The sequence below is a fragment of the Vicia villosa genome, unplaced genomic scaffold (assembly GCF_029867415.1).
Source record: "Vicia villosa cultivar HV-30 ecotype Madison, WI unplaced genomic scaffold, Vvil1.0 ctg.000045F_1_1_1, whole genome shotgun sequence".
Lineage (NCBI taxonomy): Eukaryota > Viridiplantae > Streptophyta > Magnoliopsida > Fabales > Fabaceae > Vicia > Vicia villosa.
The window spans coordinates 981,244-1,004,579 of record NW_026704977.1 but is presented as its reverse complement, the minus strand read 5'-3'; the positions used below and the strand labels follow the sequence as shown (position 1 = coordinate 1,004,579).

At 31.6% G+C, this 23,336-nt stretch overlaps 1 protein-coding gene and 1 pseudogene across 1 annotated transcript; both read left to right on the top strand.

Annotated features, from left to right (window-relative positions):
* Positions 1-10,798: 10,798 nt before the first annotated feature.
* Positions 10,799-15,495, top strand: LOC131622908 (protein STRICTOSIDINE SYNTHASE-LIKE 2-like). The gene is made up of 3 exons (XM_058893919.1): positions 10,799-11,259; positions 14,124-14,399; positions 14,510-15,495. Exons 1-3 carry the CDS (start codon positions 10,964-10,966, stop codon positions 15,093-15,095), a joined length of 1,158 nt encoding a protein of 385 aa, XP_058749902.1. The 5' UTR covers positions 10,799-10,963; the 3' UTR covers positions 15,096-15,495.
* A 4,274-nt stretch (positions 15,496-19,769) lies between these two features.
* Positions 19,770-21,052, top strand: LOC131622864 (protein STRICTOSIDINE SYNTHASE-LIKE 2-like; annotated as a pseudogene).
* The last annotated feature ends 2,284 nt before the right edge of the window (positions 21,053-23,336 follow it).

Here is a 23,336-nt window from a genome sequence, read left to right as displayed (position 1 = left end):
AGCAAGTGAAAACTTGAAGATAATTCATCTATGCAAGGAGCATTTATCACTGCCAATGGACTAATGTGATAAGAAGGTTACTTGTTACGGCTCGGGGACTAACGTAACAAGGTGAAAGTTGAATTTGGTGATTGAGAGTGTGATTTTGAAAAATAGGAAAGTTTGAACTTGATAATTGAAGTTTGAAAATCGAAACTTGAATAACTATGCTTTGGATATGAAGAAGAAAACCCTAAAAAGACTTAATTGAGACTTGGACTATTGGTTACTATTCATTACTTGGTGAGTTGGACTTTTGGACTTAGGATAGATCCTTAGATTGGAGTTTTCATCTAATACCTATTATTCCATCTGGTTCATTGTATTCGAGACTTTGGGATTATTCTGTGGCCTTTGGTTATTTGTATGTTTGTTTTCATCTGATGCATGTTAATGTTATTTGATACCTTGAAGTAAATCCTCTGATGCAAATTTATCTGATACAAGTTCATCTGACACAAAGTTATTTGATACATAATGATCCATATAAAACACTTTGGCTTGACTTTTTATTTGATCTTACTGATACTTGGCTTGGTTTATCTGTTATTTCTTGGTTATCTGATACTTGTGGGCTTAATTTAAAGGAATGGAATGCTTATGTTGACTTCATGTCAAGTGTTGGCTCCTTTGTGTGGTTAGATCTTTCTTGTCCTTATCTTTTATCTTTTGCTTTAGGATAGTCTCTTCATCTCTTGATCATCTTCTTAAATTTTCAAAATCTTCTCCCTTTTTCAAAATCTTATTGTTTTTAAACTTAAAACCTTTTGCAATAAACATTGACTTTGTCAAGTGATCATAAAAATCTTTTCTCAATAAATGCTAAAACATCTTAAGCATAATTGAACTCTTTCAAAATCATAAAGGATACAAAATCTCATTCAAATATTTTGCCACTTGACATTTCCTTTAAACCTTTTCTCAAAATATTAGACATAAGTCATCTTAATATTTGAGATGTAATTCTCCTATCCCCATAGTATTGATTTGAAAAATGTTGACATTTTCCACTTGAGAGAGTTAGTGATCTCTATCCAAGCTGGAGGCCTTCCTCATGATGATGCAAAAGTCCATTGTCTCATACTTATGGGTGATTAGTTGAGTTTTCCTCTTAAGGATGACAAAGTGCCTTTTCATTCAAAATCAATTAACAAACCTCTGTTGTTTCTTTATAAGTGGAACTATAAATGCTCTGACTTCCCTATTGCACAGAAGGGGTATGTAGGCACAAGATGCGACGTCTTTCCAAGCATAATAAAAAAATGTTCTTCTCTCATCTCATCAATATTTTTGCACACATCTCTTTTATTTTCAAACACAGATTTATAAAAGATTCTTATGGAGTTCCATGGATGTGAGGGGTGCTAATACCTTCCCCTTGCATAACCAACCCCCGTACTCTTTTCTCTTTGTTTTATTAGTTTTGTTTTTAAAACTTTTGTGGGTTTTATTCATTTTTTCCCATTCTTTTGAAAACAAAAAAGTTTGATGCCGAATCTTGCTTTCTGAGTTATGTTAATCAATAGCTTAATCTCAATTTTTCTGCCGCGACACTTACTATTGCAAAACGCTTCTGTGTGATATGTTCGTATTTGTGTATTATATGATACTTCTCCTGAATTACTTTGTATCTTTTTGATGTTGTTAAAGGGGGAGAAGCATATGTGAGACGAAGTTGTGATGCAGATATTCAGGCGGGAGCCTTCATGAAGACGTGAAATGCATCGTCGTAAGTTTTGCCATCATCAAAAAAGGGGAGTATGTGAGTTCACTTGCCCATTAGATGTTTTGAATGATGTTAACACTAGGAAAACTTTAGCATTTATGTACATTAAATGGTATTTGAGTCATGATGAGCACCTTTGCATTAGGGATCTTAGAATGCACCTAGAACATGTTTGAAAAAGGTATCATATATCAAAAATGAATTATATAGTATTAGAAATCATTTGCAAGCTTTAAAAGTTAATATTTTCTCAAAACACAAGTGTATATGTCGACACATACCTTCTATAGGTCGACACATGTGTTGCAACATTAAAGATTGTAGCTTCTGCCTCTATGTGCTGACTCATGTGTCAACACATGCTGTCTATATGTCGACACATGCAGTTTTCACGTCGGCGCATGTGCTGGAATTTTAAAGCCTGTAGGTTTATGTGCCAACACATACAATTTTTAGGTCGACGCACGTGCTGTATTTTTAAAGCATGTAGTTTCTGTTTGAGTATGTCGACACATAACCTAATACAGGTAGACACATGCATTAATACATGTCAACACATGACTTACATGAGTCGACACATGCTGCTATTGTTTTAGAAAAATTGCATTGCTTTTAACATTTTTAGGTTTTCCTTTTTCCTCCAACTTGCACCACTATAAATACATCATACATGCATAATTTTCAACTTGATGAAACTATAAACACATACTAAGACTGCTCATCATCTTCAACCTTTATGCATACACACAAACAAATTATACACACTCATTTGTTGTTTGGGTGCCATCTATACTTGGTTGATAACATTCAATTTAGGTTGTTGTAACCTAAGGTTGAGTTGAGAATCATAGGGGGTTTCATTCGGAAAAACCAAGTGTTTGTCTTCTAAGATCATTGTGGATTTAGGGATTATTTAATTAAGAAAATAGAGTTGGGGAACAGGGGATTATTTCATGAAATTGGTGATTTTACGGTTTTGGACAGGATTACGCAGATTAGATTTGATCGAGTGAAAGGCTTTGAAGAACGGGAGATTCTTGCAAAGGAGTAATGTGAGACGCTAAATCAATTAGGTAAATCTTGGGTGACGCTAATTCGCAATTGGGTTCGAGCGAGTGAAAGCTTTGAAGAACAGTGGATTCTTACAAAGGAGTAGCGTGAGATGGTGAATCAATTGGTATTATCGGGTGACAATAATTTGCAATTGGGATTCGGCTAGTGAAAACTTTGAAGAATAGTGGTTTCTTACAAAGGAGTAGCGCAAAAAAGTGAATCATATTGGTATTGTTAGACGACTTGATCGAGTCGAGATCAAGGGGAGAGACATTGCAAGGGTCAACAACAAACTTAGGGTTAGTAGGTTTGAGTTGCTTGAATTCTTTTGTAAAAACAATATATTTGAATAGTAAGAACTTATCTCAATTCCAAATTGGAATTGGGGGAAGATGCAGCCATAGCAAGGATGACCGATGAATTGCCTAAACAAATCCTCGTGTCCTCTCCCTATCTCTTTATCTTTTGCATTTAAATTTCCATTATCAAATTGTTAAATATATTGATTGAGCGATTGATTCCTAGTAAACTTTTTGGAATTTTTTTTATCATTGTTGAGTTGTTGATAGTCTTGCAATCACTTTAATTGTAAGAGAATTTGAGTATCAACAAACTTGAAAGAAATTTTTGAAAAATCAATCGCACACCAAGTGTTCGATAATTTGACATTTTATTGTTTTGTGTTTAATTAGTTGGAAATTGATTGGCTTGTGACTACTTGAACTGTTAATTTGGGAATTCAATTGTTAAGGTTGATTGTCTCATTGTCATACCATATACGGTTGCACGTATCCGAGTTCCAATAACTTGTTTGGTTTAGACGACTTTCGATCTAAATGCGAAACTTCATCTAGCCAAAGTTTAAACTCTTTTCAAAATCTTTAAAAGTTTGAATTTTGAAATAAGGGGTCTATTCATCCCCTTTAGATAGGATCTCGTCGTCTAACAACACACACACACACACTAAAACCTTTTTCAAAAATATTTTCCAACGGAAAATATTTTGAAAAACATCTAGAAGTTGTATAAGATGTATCGGGAGCAGTCAAATAATCCATGGGCATAATTTTGACTTTTCTAATCGATTAGAACATATGTCTAATTGATTAGAATCTCACAGGTTTTTGTTAGCCCGACTAAAACCAAAGTATGGAGCTCAAATTTTTTGGAACTTGAAGATTAACCGCTCCAAGATCCGTGTTCGTGGAAAGAAGACTAATGCTTTAATCCACCATTGGTAAGGAAGATTGGTCTCTTCCCTCTCGACATTATATCGAAGAAAATACAAAAATACTCACATCCATTATCTTGTATTATTTGGTTGAAGATTGTAACACCCCAAATCTACCCGATAAATATTTATTAAAATCAGAGTGCGGAAATTCAACATACAATTGGGATGTCACATTCAACGTAAAACAACAAACAACTTAATCACATATATCATAGATACATAGCACATAACTCGCATGAACCGATAAAACCTGTTTACTCTTTTAAAAAATAAAACAACTTTTATTAATAATAATATCAATTATTCAAGTTCACTTCGCATAATATTTTTATTAAACTAAAACAACTTCACCAACATCATATTACTTCATAAACTCCACTTAAAAGTTAACAACTTATAGTTATAACAACAATTAAAAGACAATCGTTCATCCCCCGAGTGCTACGTATCAGAGCAAGACCCAACTCGAACTAACAGTAACTAAAGACTTCATAAAAATACTTCGACTTCCACAACTATTCTTGAGTACCTGCCCATTTCCCATGGTAGCGGAAACATCAGTAGAAGGGTGAGATATCCAACAATATAAACAAGCGTATGATAAATATAAAATTAAGATTAGATCATACAATTTCACCACTTCATACTTATTCAAACAACAGTTATAATAACAAATAGCAACAATTGTTATAATAATTATTTACCAACAACAAGTATAATAACAATTATTAGCAACAAGTATAACAACAACTTATAACAACAACAACAACGTAATAACAACAACAACTTCAAATGTGACTCAATTGTGCAAATGCATGTGGTACCATTGGAGCAGAACTCCCAACTTAAACATATGCCAGGTTTTTGAGGCATTTCAACTTAAACAGGTGTCATCAAGACCAACTTAAACATTTTGTCAATCCAGGCCAACGTAATATGTAAATGTATGCATGCAAAAATAACAACAACTACAACGTCACAACACAACAATGCAACAACCGCAAACAACTTAATCAAACTTGGTCATAAGACCTGCAACTTAATCAACGCATCATCAATAACTTAAACAACATTGGTCATAAGACCTGCAACTTAATCAACGTATAAACAACAACAACCACAACAACATCAACGAAAACAACAACTTAAACATGCATCAATTGCATCAACTTAATCATTACAAAATATCCCCTAAACATCTAGGTACTGATTCTTCAATTTATTAATTAATCTACTACCAACAATTCTTATCATTCTAATTCGAATTCTACTATTCGTTAATTCTATTATTAATTCCAATTATGCTACTAATTCAGCCTGCTACATATATCATCGTTATTACTAATGCTATTTCTCCTTCACACCAATTCCATCTTTATACAACTTAATCCATTAACTACATATCTCATCACTAAGAATCATCACTATAATTTCTACTAATTAAATTAATCAATTCCAACGGTATAATATTCTAATTAATTTAAACCAATTTCTTCACTAATAATAATTATAATTCTTCTCAAGTTAATCCTACTAAGGTTTGATCCCAACAACCAACATAAAACATCAACAGCCAGAAATCAAAACATATTTCTAAAACTCGTATAGCACGCGCCGCGAACCTCTCTTTGCGTCGCGAACACCACATAAACCTTCATTTCGTGCCGCGTCCAAACCTTGGCGCTTACCTGCGCTGACAACATCTTCCAACAAAAATTAAAACTCAATTTTCTTCCTTCGATTCCCGTACAATTCAATTTCGACCATCACAGGAACATAGCTATATTATAGTTATACTCCACCAACATCTAGCAATTTTCTACAACTAATTCCTCAATAATAATAATAATTATAAACCCTAAGTTAATTTCCCACGACCATTGATTGAACTTTTATAACCTTATAAACCGACGTCAATCAATTTCAACATTCAACAATACAATCACAACACACGAAACAGAGGCAATCATACAACCATAACCCCCACATATCATTCATCATAATCCCATTTATAGAGATAGAACCCTACCCTTACCTTGGATATGAGATTTCTCTACTCTCCCGGATGCCATAGCTTATGCCGCCGCTTCCAACTTTTCTCCGAAAATCTTTTCTAACAACGTGCAGAGACGCATCAAAAACTTGTTCGGAAATCACTTTGTCAGACGGACTTAAAATCATCAAAACGATAATCTCTCCGGTCAGAAGTTACCTCTACGAATCTGGGACGTTGTGTCCAAGAACCGCGACGATCCAACGGTTGGATTGGGAGAAACGTCTGTTTTACTAAGGTGTCTCACTGCAGAAACTTGCTGCGAAAATTGGACTTCCTCTAGCTTTTCTCTTCCGCCATGACTCTCTTCTTCACCTCTCCTCCAAACCCTATTCCTCTTTGTGTTATGATAGCTCTTCCTTCTTTCAATTCTAAATCCAACATAGTAAGGTTATTTTATTTAATCACATAAATAACTTAATTGGGCATAAGTGACATACCCCCTCCTCACTTCACAATAACTTAAATTAAACCTAAAGTTATTTTTAAGCTCGTTAATAAAATAACACTTCAACTTTATTTCACCAAATTAATCTGATTAATTACCATGCCAACTTAATAAAATAATTCCGACTTCGTCGATAAAATCCGAATTAAATACAAATAGTCCAATATTAATAATATATTATTTCTACTATTATTTCTTCAACGAAATCAACTTTATTAATTCTCCGACTAACCGAAAAAAATTCGACTTTAACTTAATAATCCAATACGCTTCCCAAAATAATATCGACAATTCCGATTGATCCACGAACTTCGATTAAATCCAATGATTAAATTCTTAAATAATTTAATTAACTAATTAATTAAATTCGGGGCGTTACAAAGATCAACCATCATTTCTTTGTATAAGGGGGTTCATTAATCTTTCCTACTAAAAGCTCTCAATTATTATTGGAAACTCTCAAGATCAATTCATGGGGAGAGGAATGTATCCTTTTTATTTGATCGAACCTCTATAATTCTTGGTGTTTTTTTCTTTGCTCAAACTCTTTGAATTCCGTAATTTATTTTCTGCTATTTACTTTCCGCTGCCTAAGTTTTTCAAACTCTATTTTTAATAATCTTTGTTTCATTCTTAAAAGAGTTGGGTAACTAAAGTTATAGGCAAATGACTAACAAGGTATACTAAACGCAAGTTGTAGAAATTAATCGACATATGCTAATAATAGTACTTAGACATCTATTTTCACAGCTAATCATCCTATACCATTAGTTCAACATCTAATTTCTTAATTAAGTACACTTATGTTCAATTTCAACACTAAACTCACGTCACGTGCACAATTACTACTTTACACAATGTTATTCATATAAACCTCATAAGAATATACCATATTCACAACATCATTCACACGCATAAACATCATCAGGTATTACCATAATCACGACCTCTTCACACATTTAAACTCACGAGTTCATTACTCTAAGAAAGATCTATGTCTTAGCTATCCAAAACAACTGACCGCACCTCAAATAGGACTTACGAAACTGAAGTTATGCGTGAAACAAGATAACCAATACTCTCTTGTGTTTTCTGCGATTATTCGATTTATTTCGACTTATTGCAAATTATTCGACTTATTTGACTCATTTCGACTTATTCGACTTATTCATGTCAATTCAACACAAAACTCTATAAACATCAACAATAGAATTTTAACACATATAATATCAATTATTCATATCAATTCAATAGAGAACTCTATAAACATCCACACTAAAATTTTAACACATAAAAGATCAAATATTCATATCAATTCAACAAAAAACTCTATAAACATCAACGATGGAATTTTGACAAATATAATAGCAATTATTCATATCAATTCAACAGAGAACTCTATAAACATCAACAATAAAATTGTAACACATATAATATCAATAATTCATATCGATTCAACATGAAATTCTATAAACATCAACAATGAAATTTTAACACATATAATATCAATTATTCATATCAATTCAACAAAAAACTCTAAATATCAACGATGAAATTTTAACACATATAATATATAATCACCGGGGTTTTGATCAGACCCTAAATTATTCAAATATTTCAATCAATTACAGAAGTAAAAAGGGATTAAGGGAATCCCCACTATCCCGAGGCTTAAACACCAAATATAGAATAATCTGTCTCCTTTATCTCGATTAAGCTGAAAAACTTAAGTTCTTTCTGATTGGAGATCCCACTCTTGCAATTCTCTTTGTTAGGGTTTGCTTCCTCTTCTTCTCTTTTTTTTCAAACACTATTTTATTCTATTTATTTTATTTTCATTAAATCTCTTATTTTTTAATAAATTTTATCTAACTTCCTCTATTTTATTGAAAATCTCTATATTAACCCAAACATTAATTGTAATTATTTGAATTCTCTACTATTTTTAAATAAATAAGCTCTTAATTTATTATTATTATTATTATTACTCTGAAAGTAATCAATAATTATTTAAGAAATAAACCAAAAATTAAATAAAATTCTAAATAAAATTTTGGAGTGTTACAGCTAGCGTTGGATTGCGAGCGAGCGGTTAAATTGACGATGTTAAGACTACTAAGAGGGAAGTGCTCTCTAAATAATAGTAATTGTCTATAAATTTAAAGAAAATTTATTTTTTCATGAGGGATGAGGCGTTTATAAGGGTCTCTATGATCAGTGGCGGAACTACGTTATGACCGGGGAAGGCCATGCCATGGCCACCCCATTGTCATTTTTTATTTTAAGATTTATATACTCAAATGCTATTAGTAACTACCCTTGGAAAAATGAAATATTTACGATAACATAACATGTAGTACTAGATTGTCATTGGAAAAAGGAAATATAATGTCTAGCAAAAGCAAGATAGTATATAGGTTCATTTGTTTCTTGTATAATATGGATACAATTAGAAAGTAGAAAATATATTCTTATCAAACTCCCTTAAAAAATATAATTAAATTAATTTTAAATCTTAAATTAAAATACAATGTATTTAGAAACTCAATTCAATAATTAAAATATATTATATAATTATAAATAAATATTAATATTAAGTTATAATATGATAATAAATGACATAATTTTAAAATTTTCATCAAATAACAATATTTAAACACTCTAAATTTAAAGATGATCAAGTCACAATAGAGTATTATATCATATTTATCTCGAGATCTTTTTTAAGGTAAAAATTTCAGTACTTGTTCTATGCCGGCCAAAAGTTAAATAAGATAAGGCCCACTTATTTTGGCCATTCTATTGGGGCCTAAAGATAGTTACAAGAGATTATTTTATTTTAAAATAAATTAAAACCTTAAATTTATATCTTTATCCAATCAAAATTTGTAGGTATCAAAGAATTTACCCTTTTGAATAGTTTCTCTTATAGTTTTTCAATGTCTTCCTCTAATTGTTTGACTTCTCTCCATCTTCATTTGATCTAGTATCTTTATAACATAATCCACAAATATTCTCTTTACATGTTCAAACCAGTAGTTGCTACCAAACACTCTCTAATGTTGTCATTTTTAATCTTATCTCATCTAATTTTACCACACATCCAATACAATATTCTTATCTCTCTAAATTCTTTATTCTCGTGTTAATTCTTTATTGTCCAACCTTTTGTTTCGTACATGACACAATATGTCTTATCGTTGTATGATACATGAAAATTTTCCTTCACCTTGAGTTGTACTTTCGTGTCACATAAAACTCATGAGGCCTCCGACATTTCACCCCATCTTAAATTGAACGATTTACATAACGTTCAATTTATCCATTGTTATGTATTATGAATCCAAATTATTTAAATTACGCGACGTGTCAGATTGTATGATCTACAACTTTCACCTCTATATTAGAAACAATTATCCTTTTACTGAATTCAAATAACCTTAAATGTTTTGTATACAATAAGGTTTATATATTTTTATTTTAGCGGTCATCCCAAATTTTTTTGTCTGGCTCCGCCACTGTCTAGGAACTAGGGCTGTCTTGGAAAGGGCCAATGTTCACCTAGTAAAATAGTGGACAGTTTGATCTATATTTCCAAGGGTAGCGTGAGTCAGTAACGGCTCTGACATTCTCTTTACCCTAGACATGTCTTATCCCACGTTTCTCCCTTCCTTGAGCGAAGAAAATTTAAGGGCGAGGCGATATCTCCCTTTAGAAGACCCCGTGTCATTGCCTTTTCCTAGGACGATCCCTAATTGTCGCCTTAGGCAAGGTTATCTGCAAATATAACACAACACATATCAATTTTATATAATAACTATTTTCATTTTAAGTTAAAAGATATAAAAAAATTAACTAATTAATTACAAATATTATTCTCATTTTAATTATATATTATAATCTACTAAAATCATTTTTTTATTTTATTAATATTAAAAATATCATAAAAATAAAAATGATTTATTTATTTGATGAAAATATATAAATAAAAGTCAAAATATGGAAGAAAAAAATATTTATAATTAGTTTTAAGTGGGGTAACACCCTAACAGGGTATTTTTGGTGGTGTATCATTTTCATAATTAAGTTTTATTGGAGATATGTATCTAATAAATTTTCTACCTGTGGTATATAATAATGTAAAATTAATTAAACATTATTTATTTGATTTAATCATCCAATATTTTTGTTATATATAGTTAATTCCCTACAATAACATCCAATAACCACTGGTGGTCCTAACTAGGAAAAAGTTTATACGTATAGTTATAATTGAATTCTATATATCCTTGAAGTTGAGGATTCTATCCAAAGTAAAACCTAGTCCTGAGTATCAGCACACAAAACAATAAAACAAGTTTTGTGCATATATATATACAAAGGGCTCAAAACTCTCCCCTCTATCTTCAAATGGCAACGATACGGCCACAACTGCACCATCTCACGGCGGCCATGGTGGCAGTTATCGTCACTGCATGGTTAACATACAATCATGGTGTCCGAATCTCCAAAACATCAGTAGCCTTTGCAGTTTCCGATGTATACGAGATGGTTCCGATTGAAAACGGTGGTGCAGTTGGACCAGAGAGTTTGGCTTTTGATGCTCACGGGGAAGGACCTTACGCAGGAGTTTCTGATGGCAGAATTATGAAATGGAACAGTCTTGAAAATCATTGGGTGGACTTTGCGGTCACTTCTTCAAACAGGTTCACACTCTTAACCTCTCTCTTAATCACATGATATTTATGACTCCACGTGTATCATTTTTTTTTGGTAACAAATCAAGGTTCATACTTCATATGGATATTTTTGATACTGTTCAGTACTTCAGAATCTCACATGATGAGCTAATGGGTCTGTATGTTCCACTTTAAAAGAATGGATTTTTTTTTTTTAATTTTTGGAAATAGATTTTCCAAAGCTGTTTTTCAAAATATTATAAATTTTTTTATATTTATTTTTTCTAAAATAAAATACTAATTTTGACACCCAATAACATAAACACGTATTAATGAAGTCTGTATTTTAAAAATGATTTTTATGAAAATCTATTTGAAACAACTTCAAAATTAAGTGATTTTTTTAAAATTTTGATATCTAAATTTTTTTCTCATACCTAAAATCACATTTTAAGAATAACTATTCAAACACAATTTTCATTTGAAGCTTTTATTAAAAGTTTCTTTATAAAAGAATTCACAGAAAATTATGTAATACTATAAAAATTATTTTAAAAAAAAAACTAAAACAAACTGGTCTAATGATGAACTATTATTGGATAATTGTTGGTGTGGAAAATTAATTCCAGAAATTCTATACTGTTTTAAAATGTACATGTAAAAAAGAGCCAATTAATCTAAGTAATTTTAATCTATAATATTTTTTTAATTAAAAATGATTTAAAATTAATAATATATTAAATCACTATTGAACTTCAAATGAAAAGTCAAGGTCATCCATTTTTTTTTTAATTAGGAATCAAATGATTGGGATCCTATCCTACTACTTAAAAGGAAATGGTAATTTTTTTTAAAGAATTATTATTAGCGGTATGGAATATTCCCTCTAATGCTATTTATAAGAGAAAATTTATTTTCTAAGTTTATTGAATAATTAATATATCTAAATTGTATAATAGATTAAATATATTAATTATTAAATAAATCTAAAGAGTCAATTTTTTCTTATAAATAGGACTAAAAAAAATATAATTTAATACGATTTATTTAAAAGCTTAAAGAATCTGAATTTGAATTAAAGAATCGATTTTTATATTTGAAAATATAAAAAATTTCTTAAAAAAGATTTTATTTAAGTAATATTTTTTTTAAAAATTAAAATAAATAATATTATAAATTTTTTATTAAGTCTACAAATTTTGAAGTGTTAAATTTTAAGCTCCGGCCACATAAATTCACAAGTCTAATTAGAATATAATATGCTTTAATTCATTGTCTCATTACTACACTCAATGAAGTATGACATGACAATATATTAAAATGAATTAGTCACAGTATAAAATCACATTTATAAATACTTACACTTTATTTGACACTGTATTTTACAAGCATGTTGATAGTGTTGATTTGATTTAGCCCCCTATATATTTTAATAAACTTTTTTTTTAGTTCAATCAATTGAAGTATTGAACATATCGAAACGGTACAAATTTTAAAACATTTTTGTAAATAATATTGGTCTAAGTTTGATAGAAAAACAAAATTTAACTTATTTTCTCGTCATTTAAAAAACAAGAACTGGTCCAAAAGAATAATGTATTGTCATTGTTAAATTGATTCACGTGTGGACAAAGGAAATAAAAGCAAAAATAAGCTTTTATTCATTTATTTTAGAAACGCAGTTAAGGTACAGCCCATAGCAGTTTGGGCCTGAAAAAAAGAAAAAATGTGGGAAGTGTGTTCTTTATATGGTTAGTTGAGAAATGCAATTAAGGCATGAAGGGAGAAGATACGTGTCGTGGCCAAATTGAATTGTTATCATTTTGTGTATTTTCTATGATTTTTTTTATCACCACCGGTTTAGTCCGGTCGGAAGTCAGTTCTGATATAAAGTGGGTTTAATCATCTCCCGATCGCATTGCGGGAGATCGAATAGTGATCTTTACTATGAAATCCAGTGTCAATCACCACTGAATCAATTAACAATTGATTATGAATTTTCTCTAGTAGCTATACGTGTTGCTCAATGTTAATATCTCTAGTGAAAATTTAAAAATATGAACATATAGTTGAAATAAATAAATAGGTTAAACCGAGTTAAATTTTAAGTTAGGCTTTGTTAAATCTAAGTCTAATCTGTTTAAGAATTTAAAGTCTAAATCTGACATGTAATCTATCATAGACTTATTTTTAGATTAGAGTATAATCTTTTTGAATGCCTGATTGACCTACTAGCCTACTTAAAAGTTCACTTCATTTAAATATTTGTAAATAAGCAATTCAACTGATGTTAAATAGACTAACAAATTAAAAAATCAACGACCATAAATATCTGTTTGCATTGACTCATTCGAGTTTATCTAAGAGCGTATTGAAACAATTTATGACTACAGATAACATTTATAACATTATTCATAATAATTTTTTATCTTATTTTTCATATTTTATTTTAAAGTATAAAATATAATATAAAACTAATAAATTTATTCATGTTTACTTAAATATGTCGGTCGGATAGATTTAAAAGATTTTTTATATGACTCATAACCTAATCCTTTATAATTAAAAAAAGCTTTTGACCTGAACCTGTGTAGGTTAAACTATAAGCTCCTATTAATTGACCTAATCTATTTTCACCTTTATTCGTAGTGTGATTAAAGATAAAAAATCATCTAATTTAAAAATTAAAAAAAATTTATATGACTACTTAAAAAAAATCTAATACTAACCTGTTCAATTTAACGTAGATAATAAAATTGATCTCCTAAATTAATCGATGCTAGCATCGAATAACACAATAACAATTATCAACAAATTTCTTGAATATTTTAGCCAATTATTCATCTCATCTTATTGTTATGGTATAGAGTTGATAGTCTTGATTTTTACAGAGATGATGATTGTGGAGGACCATATAAGGAACATTCCAAAAAAGAGCACATATGTGGACGCCCACTTGGGCTTTGCTTCAACACAGCATCAGGCCAACTTTATGTTGCAGATGCCTACATGGGCCTAGTTGTCATTGAGCCCAATGGTGGCACTGCTACAAAACTCATATCACATGCAGTACAAGATCAGCCATTAGGTTTTACAAACAGTTTGGATATTGATCAAAACTCTGGAGCAGTTTACTTTACCACCAGCAGTACTAAATATGAAAGAAGGTAATACAAATAGTCACATATAGTCTTAAAGTTGCATGAATTATTATTACTATTATTATTGCAATAATTATTTATAAATTTTAATAATTTTTGTATCATGTAAAATGCAGGAGTTATGTGTCTTTGATTCTAAGTGGAGACAAATCAGGGAGACTATTAAAATATGAACCAAAAAGTGAACAAGTAACAGTTCTTCTAAACAATCTCACATTTCCAAATGGAGTAGCACTAAGCAAAGACGGCAACTATATTCTAATAGTAGAAACTACAAACTGTAGAATACTAAGATATTGGTTACAAACATCAAAAGCTGGAACACTGGAAGTCTTTGCGAACCTACCGGGTTTTGGAGACAACATAAAAAGAAGTCCAAGAGGTGGATTTTGGGTTGGAATTTACTCAAAAAGAGAAACATTTATCAAATGGATTCTATCATATCCATGGATAGGAAAGGGGTTGGTTATGCTTCCTTTGGATATGACAAAAACTTATTCATATTTGGCTAAGATAAAAGGGAGTAGTGGAATGGCAATAAGGCTAAGTGAGGAGGGTGAAGTTTTGGAAGTTGTTGAAGATGATAGAAGTGGATATAGAAAGTCTATTAGTGATGTTGAGGAAAGAGATGGAGTGTTATGGTTAGGGTCTGTTGATGCACCTTTTGCTATTAAGTATAATATTCCAATGGCACAAGAATAAAAGAAGAAGAAGAAGAAGACATGTTATTTATAAATAATAAATTTAAATAAAATTTAGTGTAATTAATTTGTTTGATTTCATAAAAAATGTATGATGTAAATATTCTTCAAAAGAAATTGTTTCATATAAATGAAAGAGATATTGAAAAATAAAGTATAGGTTACTTGAATGATAAAGCGGTAAAGCGGCAAGCAACAAAAGTTTTGAAAATATTTATCCGGGAAATTATCGTGTCCACAGATATTAGTGTTATTGAATCGCAGTAGTTCGACGGATTCGGAGTTCTTGAGTTTGGGTTAAATGGGTTTTAAGTAAAAACGGAAAATATAACATATGAACATAAAATAAATTCATTCTTGATAGAGAATAACTTATCTGGTTTGAATCTAAACTACTCCTCACAAACTTAGATTTATCACTTCGCCGCACTCAATCTACAATACTTATCAGAATCACCACATATCCCTCACGTCAATGTCCATTTCTGCAACACCGACGAGAGTTCAACTATATTGCTCTTTCGACGATGTCTCAACCGATCGAACAACACAGAGACATTAAACTTAGATATTATGTGGATGTTAACCCCAAACCCTATGTTTAGAATCTAGAACTAACAGGTATTCTCCTAATCAAGATTCACGAAGCATATTTCTATAACAACACAAATCCGAAGCGATTAAGCAAAAAGATCAGAAAAACATAGACTAAAATTTGTAAAGCAAACTTTATACAACTAGTAGAAAGAGTAACAAACATCCATGGGTTTAGAGTAACTTACATACAAACCCAACAAAAGTGGTTACAAAGAGAAGAGGAAGAGAAGAAAACCAAATCTTTTGCGGTGTCAATCACGAGCAAAAAGCTTCGACTCCGGATCATTCGATTACAACCTCTAATGGTGTTTTCAAGCTAAATCTACCCAAAAATGACCTAGGATGAGTTGGGGTTCAAAAATACCCAAAACATAACCTAAAAAATCTAATTTTCGCCTATTTATGCAATTTTGAGTTCTGTACAGCGCGCGTCGCGCGCAGGAGCGCGCATCGCGCCCAACCTGCTGTCATGAAAAAACAGCTTTTAGTAAAAATGACGTAACTTGAGAACCGTAACTCCGATTTGCGTCCGGTTCGAAGCGTTAGAAAGATTATTCAATTTCCCATCTAACAATGACAACATATCAACCAAATTGGTGATTTATTATTCTTTGGTTTTGAGCTTTATTCGTTGACGAGTTGGTTTCGTTGCTAAAAAACGCGCGTTTGAAGCCGTGTCTTCGACACGTTATTGCTCATGCTCCAAATACGCCTCGATACCTACAAAATGAATAGAAAACTATCAAAAAGTATAAAAGTATATGAAAATACATCTAATCACAAAGTATATGTATTTATACACAAAACGGGGTATTATTCAAACGGTATTAACAAAAAGTATTGATAAGTGCAACAAAACATATGTACAAAATAAGTAAATTTTTGCACTTATCAGTAATCTAAGAAAGAGCGAAGTTTGCATTCGCTAGAACCTCAACCTGAAACAGTGTAAAAAGGATTAAAACCCCAAACTCACGAATGACAAGGAGGTATAGATAGAAATAGGGGGTGGGCGAGTCATCCAGGATAGCCATGTTGGTCTTCTCTTCTTTAGATCACGCCTCCAAAATAACATATTCATCATGATCGGTGTTTGAAAATATAACTTTCCGCTGAAAGGAAACAATTCTATTTTCAATAGTGTAAAAGGACACACAATCTTCAATGCTTGAATATTTAACGTCTGTACCCGCACTCAGTTATTAAGAGTTCCTGATAAAGGGGAGAGAGAGAGAGAGAGAGAGAGAGAGAGAGAGTATTAGAACTACTAGTTCCCTCATAACTAACCATTTCTTAAATCTATAATTGGTGGTATTGTCTAGCCATTCTCTAATTTTTAAAAGCCTTATTTCCTTACAACTCACATCTAAATCCTAACAATTTCCATTAAAAGAGAAAGGAAACGAAATATTAGTAAGCCCATACTTTTAAATGAGGATGAGAGTTTCAGTTTGGAAAAACTGGAAAACGCTCTACGCTTGAAGAATTCAGAGGGAATGAATGAAAGCTTAAGAGAAGAAGATACACAAAAAGGTTAATGGTAAGAACTAGACCTGTTTTTGTAGGGTCTGGAAGGCTAACCTTATTGGTAATCAAAGATCAATTGACGTTTGAGGTTTCACCTCGTTAACATCTGGAAGTTTACCCCAGGTCATTCATAAGATACTGGCCTTAGACCATACTTAACAGACTCTCCCCAGACCATATTTAAGGGACTCGTCCCAAGCATGTTTGATGAACTCTCCCTAGGCTATTCTTGAGAGACTAATCTAAATGCGAGGAGACCATAAAACAAAATCACTCCATCCTTTACAAGCCCTCGTGCTTGAGGGAAAGTACACTTGTATATTTCTAAAGGGCCACATGAGGCAGTACATAGTTCATCATCGACAACTAATACAACAAGTCTCTCAAGAAGGCTTCATAGTCGCCCATTTATTATAACATGCATCCATTATCTAGTTATCTCGCTTGTTGGCTATATCACTCGTCCACTTATGCAAATGTGAGGAATGATGTGTCCCTACCCATTAACGGCATGTGAGGAACAGTCAAAGAAGAAAGTCACACTCTCTAGGATATAAAGGGAAAAGTATTGTCACTTTTTTCTTAGGTTCTAAAATGCAGACCCAATTGGTTTTTATAAATACCTCTGCTATAAGTTAGAGGAGGACAATCAATTCAGCCAACAACCTGCTAAGGACGTAATTCGGGGAATATCGGGTTCGATTCTTAGGTGTGAACAATGTTTGGCCAGTGCTCATACCTCTCGGCACAAGCTCTGAATTACTAGGATCCCTTTCCCCTAAACCAGAGTGCGAAAGAAAAAAAAAAACTTCTCAACATCCCTATGGAACTTGCTCTAACACCCCAACAATTTTATAAAATTAGGAGTTGTCATTAATTATACTTTAAAGAAGTATTAAATATAAAATAATTCAGTCTATGACACAACTATTTATTTAACATATAATCCTACCACTCATGAAAGATCACAAGATATTGATATTGACTATCACTTCATTAGAGAGCATTGGAATCTAATTTGATCAAATTAATTAAACCATGTTGCATGAAAACATCAATTGATAGACCTTTTAACCAAAACCTTACCAATAATTCAATTTTAAGAGTTCATCACCAAGTTGAGCTTGTTTGACATCTTCATTCCAACTTGAAGGGCACTGTTAAATATATTTTTATTTAATCTCCTATTTGATTAAATAGTTGAGTGTGGTGGTTAGGTTATTGCTATGTTTTCTGTTTGCTTGTTATAATTTTTATATGTACGTTGATTCTTAATCGACACAAAAGAATGTCTAAGATTGTTAACATACTTAAGGGTGTTACGAGTTTGGATTGGTTTTCAGTTAAAAAAAATATTTGAACGAGTAAAATATGCATCAGTTTGTTTTGGTTTGATTTTCACTATTTTTAAAAAAAAAAAATAAAAGAATTGAATCAAACTAATCGATTTGATTCAATTTGTTTTAGTAAGGTTGACCGGATTTGAAATACTATTTTTTAAATAAAATATTAATCTTGTAACAATTCTATTTCATGCTATCTCTTTTTTAAAATGATTGTTATTTTCTAACAAATTATTTGACGGTCTCTATTTAAAAAAATTAATAATACAATCAAAATAAAATTTTAAATAATTTTCAAAGATGAAAAAAGAAGAAAATAGTTAGAAAATTAATCAATAAAATAAGAAACACAAAGATGATAACTGGAATTGGTGTTAGCATAATAGTGGTGGTGAGTACAGCGGTGGAGGTGATCGGAATAGAGATGGTGATCGGCAAAACTTAAGATTTTTGGTGAGTGGTAGATTTTTGTAATTTGTGAAGGAAATAAGTGAAGTGAAGCAACACATACCAATTTACCATTTAATGTGATAAGAGATTTTATTACCATTGAATAAGAAGTAACATTCCAATAAGCATTTCAGATTTACCAAAATATGATTCAATTATTCATTCTCTCGAGCATTTAAAATATATAGCTCTCTAAGTACGGGTTGAATTATCCCTGTGATTGAATTTAGGCACCATACAATTACACAGTTTCCTCCTAAAGTCACCTAAATTATAGACATCCAAGCAATTGAATCAACAACATCCTTAATTCTGTGAACAAATATATTCAAACATAACACAAAAAGATAACAACATATTAGATAACCATGATGCTCCCTGACCCTGACAACATATTTAAATCAAAATCAAAGATACAATGGAAAGTATTATATAGCTTGAAAAGAGTTGTATAACTATCAGCTGCAGCACCAGGAGACAAGTAAAGGCTAAGAAATAAATTCAAAACCAAATTCTTAAGTGCTCTCTCGTCATATCTCTTATTAGAAGAGAACCACAATTTTGTTGATTCTTCTACGTATAATACTATTGTCTTGAAGCCAAAGAACAACACTAACGTAACATATATATGCTCAACTTTGTTGTTAAGGAAAGAAAACCTATTCCAGAAAACCAGAACCAAAAAACAAGAAAGTTTGGTGCATATATATGTGCTGTAATTCTCTCATATATCTCTATCTTCAAATGGCAATGACTGAATGACAACACAACTGCAGCTTCTCATGGTAACCGTAGTGGCAATTGTGGTGATAACATACAAGCGCAGCGTTCAACCATCCAGCGATGTAAACATAACATTTGTACCATTCGGAGGTTCCAATGATTGGCAATATGAGATTGTTCCAATTGAAAACGGTGCTGTTGGACCGGAGAGTTTCGCCTTTGACCCGTATACAGGCGTTTCTAACGGTAGAATTATAAAATGGAACCGCCATGAAAATCGTTGGGCCGATTTTGCAGTCACTTCTTCGCATAGGTTACATTATCAGACCCTTCCCTTCATCTCCATGCTCATCTTTCGTATCATCTTTTTTATGATAGTGTTGATTTGGCAGAGTTGATGAGTGTGGAGGCCCATATGAGGAGCATTCCAAGATAGAGAGCATATGCAGGCGCCCACTCGGGCTTTCCTTTAGCGTAGCATCAGGCCGACTTTATGTCGCCGACTCACCGATGCATACATGGGCATAGTAGTTATTGAGCACAATGGTGGCACTGCTAGAAAACTCATATCACATGCAGCAGAAGATCAATCAACCCCTGGCTTTTCCAAACGGTTTGGATATTGATCAACATACTGGAGCAGTGTACTTTACCACCAGCAGTTCCAAATATGAGAGAAGGTAATATAATACTATCAATGCAACCATTATTTATAAGTTTTGATAATTTTTGTATCATGTAAAATGCAGGAATTATATATCTCTGATCCTAAGTGGAGACAAATCAGGGAGACTAATAAAATATGGTAACTATTGTTCTAAACAATCTCACGTTCCCAAATGGAGTAGCACTAAGCAAAGATGGCAACTATATTCTAATAGTAGAAACTACAAACTGTAGAATACTAAGATATTGGTTAAAATCACCAAAAGCTGGAACATTGGAAGTCTTTGCCAACCTACCAGGTTTTGGAGACAACATAAAAAGAAGTCCAAGAGGTGGATTTTGGGTTGGAATTAACTCAAAATAACAAACATTTATGAAATGGATACAATCATATCCATGGATAGGAAAAGGGTTGGTTATGCTTCCTTTGGACATAACAAAAATTTACTCATATTTAGCTAAGGTGAGTGGGAGTAGTGGAATGGCAATAAGGCTAAGTGAGGAGGGTGATGTGTTGGAAATTGTTGAAGATGATAGGAGTGGATATAGAAAGTCTATTAGTGATGCTGAGGAAAGAGATGGAGTATTATGGGTGGGATCAGTTGATACACCATTTGCTATTAAGTATAATAATCCTGTCACAGAAATATAAATGAACTTGTTTTACATAAATGAACTTAACAAAGAGTCCATATTTCTACATTAATAAATATATCAAAATCTTTCAAGAAAAAATATTAGTGAAAGTAAAAAAAAAAAAAAAAAAGCTATAACCACCTATTGGGGGCTTTTTGGCAGGCACTCGAACATTAAATTATATATAGTTTAGGATTTATTTTGTAATGTGTTTTCTAGTGTCCTAAAATAAACATTACATTATTTTCCAAGTAAACAATACTTACACAAATCCATCTTAAAGTTGAAAAACAACCTTCAATAAATTCCTCTGATTCCTCTGATGAGGTTATATCATTCCACGCTCATTGAGATGACCAAGTCATATGTGTTAGAGTCTAGTTGCATTATTATGAGACTAATACAAATTTAACAATATCATCCACAACAATAAACAATAGTCCCTTACAATTTTTAGATTTTACATGTAGTTCTATTTTCTCTAATATGTCATAGCAACATTGTTATCCTTCTTATTGTCCGTATTCATCATGCTTATAGGAGAAGCCATTTGTGCTTAGATTACCTAAAGAAATAAAATTCTTTCATAATTATGAAATATATCTAACACCATTCAGTGTTCACATGTCACCATCGTCCATAGAAACTTTAATGTCTCATTCCACTAATAGCACATGATTTATCATCATCCAAATAAATAAATTTAAAATTATATAACCTAAATGTGGTCAACCTCTCTCGGTGCGTTGTCATGCGATAATAGCATCCAAAAGTAAAAAATCCACACTTTTGTGAACCTTTTAGATGAAACACAAAATAGATCTCCTCCACTATAAGAATCATTGGTTTGGACTACGTTCGCAGAACTTGATGGGTCCTGTTTTTTTTTTTTTAGATAATCCCTCATTCAATATTCAATTTGTTTGCAACCAGAACACTCCTTTGTTTTTGCATTCTTAGATTTGGACCTCTTCTTGAACTTATTTTTACCTTTTTTTTCCTCCCAAGATCCTGACCCTCATTCACATACAAACATTCACCTTGATTTCCCTCCTCTACGCTTTTCATATACAAACATTCACATTGATTTCCCTCCTCTACGCTTTGTCTCCTTTAAGAATGAGACAAGAGTGTAGCAATAATTACATTGTGGTTCATAGTGTCTTTCTTATAGATAAGAGTGGTCACCATGTAGTCGTAAAAACAACATAATTGTCTTGTCTTCATCATCAACCAAGCCTAATTAGGTGAGTGTTTATATTGGTAAATGTATTGACATGTCATTGTAAATCAGACTCATCGTGTGTGTGTGTGTATATATATATATATATATATATATATATATATATATGTGTGTGTGTGTGTGTGTGTGTGTGTGTGTGTGTGTGTGTGTGTGTGTGTGTTTGTGTATATTATATAGTTACCGTTTCGGGAACAATTTGTTCATCAATAACTTAGACACATACTCATTCTTCAATTTATCTCTAACCTTCGTCAAAGATATTAGGTCCAAGATATGATACATCACCTCGTTTCAAACACATAGACGCATCAATTTTGCGATAATTTTCTATAAATCTAACCAATCGTATATGCCATGTATATCGTTTTAGTTTCACATATCACCTTCTGTAAACCTTAATGAGTCAATATATCCTTAACCATCCTTTTCCATAATTCAAAATTGTACGTTCCATCAAAGCATGTCACCTCGAATTTTTCACCAAAGTTAATTGTCATTTGACACCAATCATGAGAACAGTGACTAATAACAAAAGAGTAAATAAAAACGTAAATAAAAAACAATGAGCCCAATCATTGTTTCTATAGTTCACTTAAGTGTACTTACATTTGCGACTATAAAACAGTTTCGTAAATTAGTAAGATGTCATGGTTTGAACCTTATAATTTAATATTTCTACATAACTATCAATTTAGTTGGCTTAACGTGGTTACTAACTGACAAATTTATATCGAAAATGTGAATTTGTTGAAGGTGTTATTTTTTGCTTGGAAAGTTTTTTTAATAATAAAATTCCTTTAAAAAAATAACCCTGCCATCGTTGAATTTTAAATTTAGATTTTTATATATTTGCATTGGCAATTGTAGGGTAATCCACTAATCAATCAAAGCCTTGTTCTTTGATTGTCATTTTTTTTATGGCTCTCTTTTTTAGGAGTTTGGTGGGTATTAGTAATACTCCTTCAGCTCCACAATAAGTGATTTATTAGGCCATTACACATATATTAAGAATAGTGTGTAAAAATAAGAGAGAATAATATTTTTATTATAGTGCCCC

Bases quoted from the DNA above. Each gene is read 5' to 3' on its own strand.
- LOC131622908 (XM_058893919.1), top strand. From the start codon at position 10,964: ATGGCAACGATACGGCCACAACTGCACCATCTCACGGCGGCCATGGTG. The intron at 11,260-14,123 runs GTTCACACTCTT...TGATTTTTACAG, and splicing joins GCGGTCACTTCTTCAAACAG to AGATGATGATTGTGGAGGAC. The intron at 14,400-14,509 runs GTAATACAAATA...TGTAAAATGCAG, and splicing joins AGTACTAAATATGAAAGAAG to GAGTTATGTGTCTTTGATTC.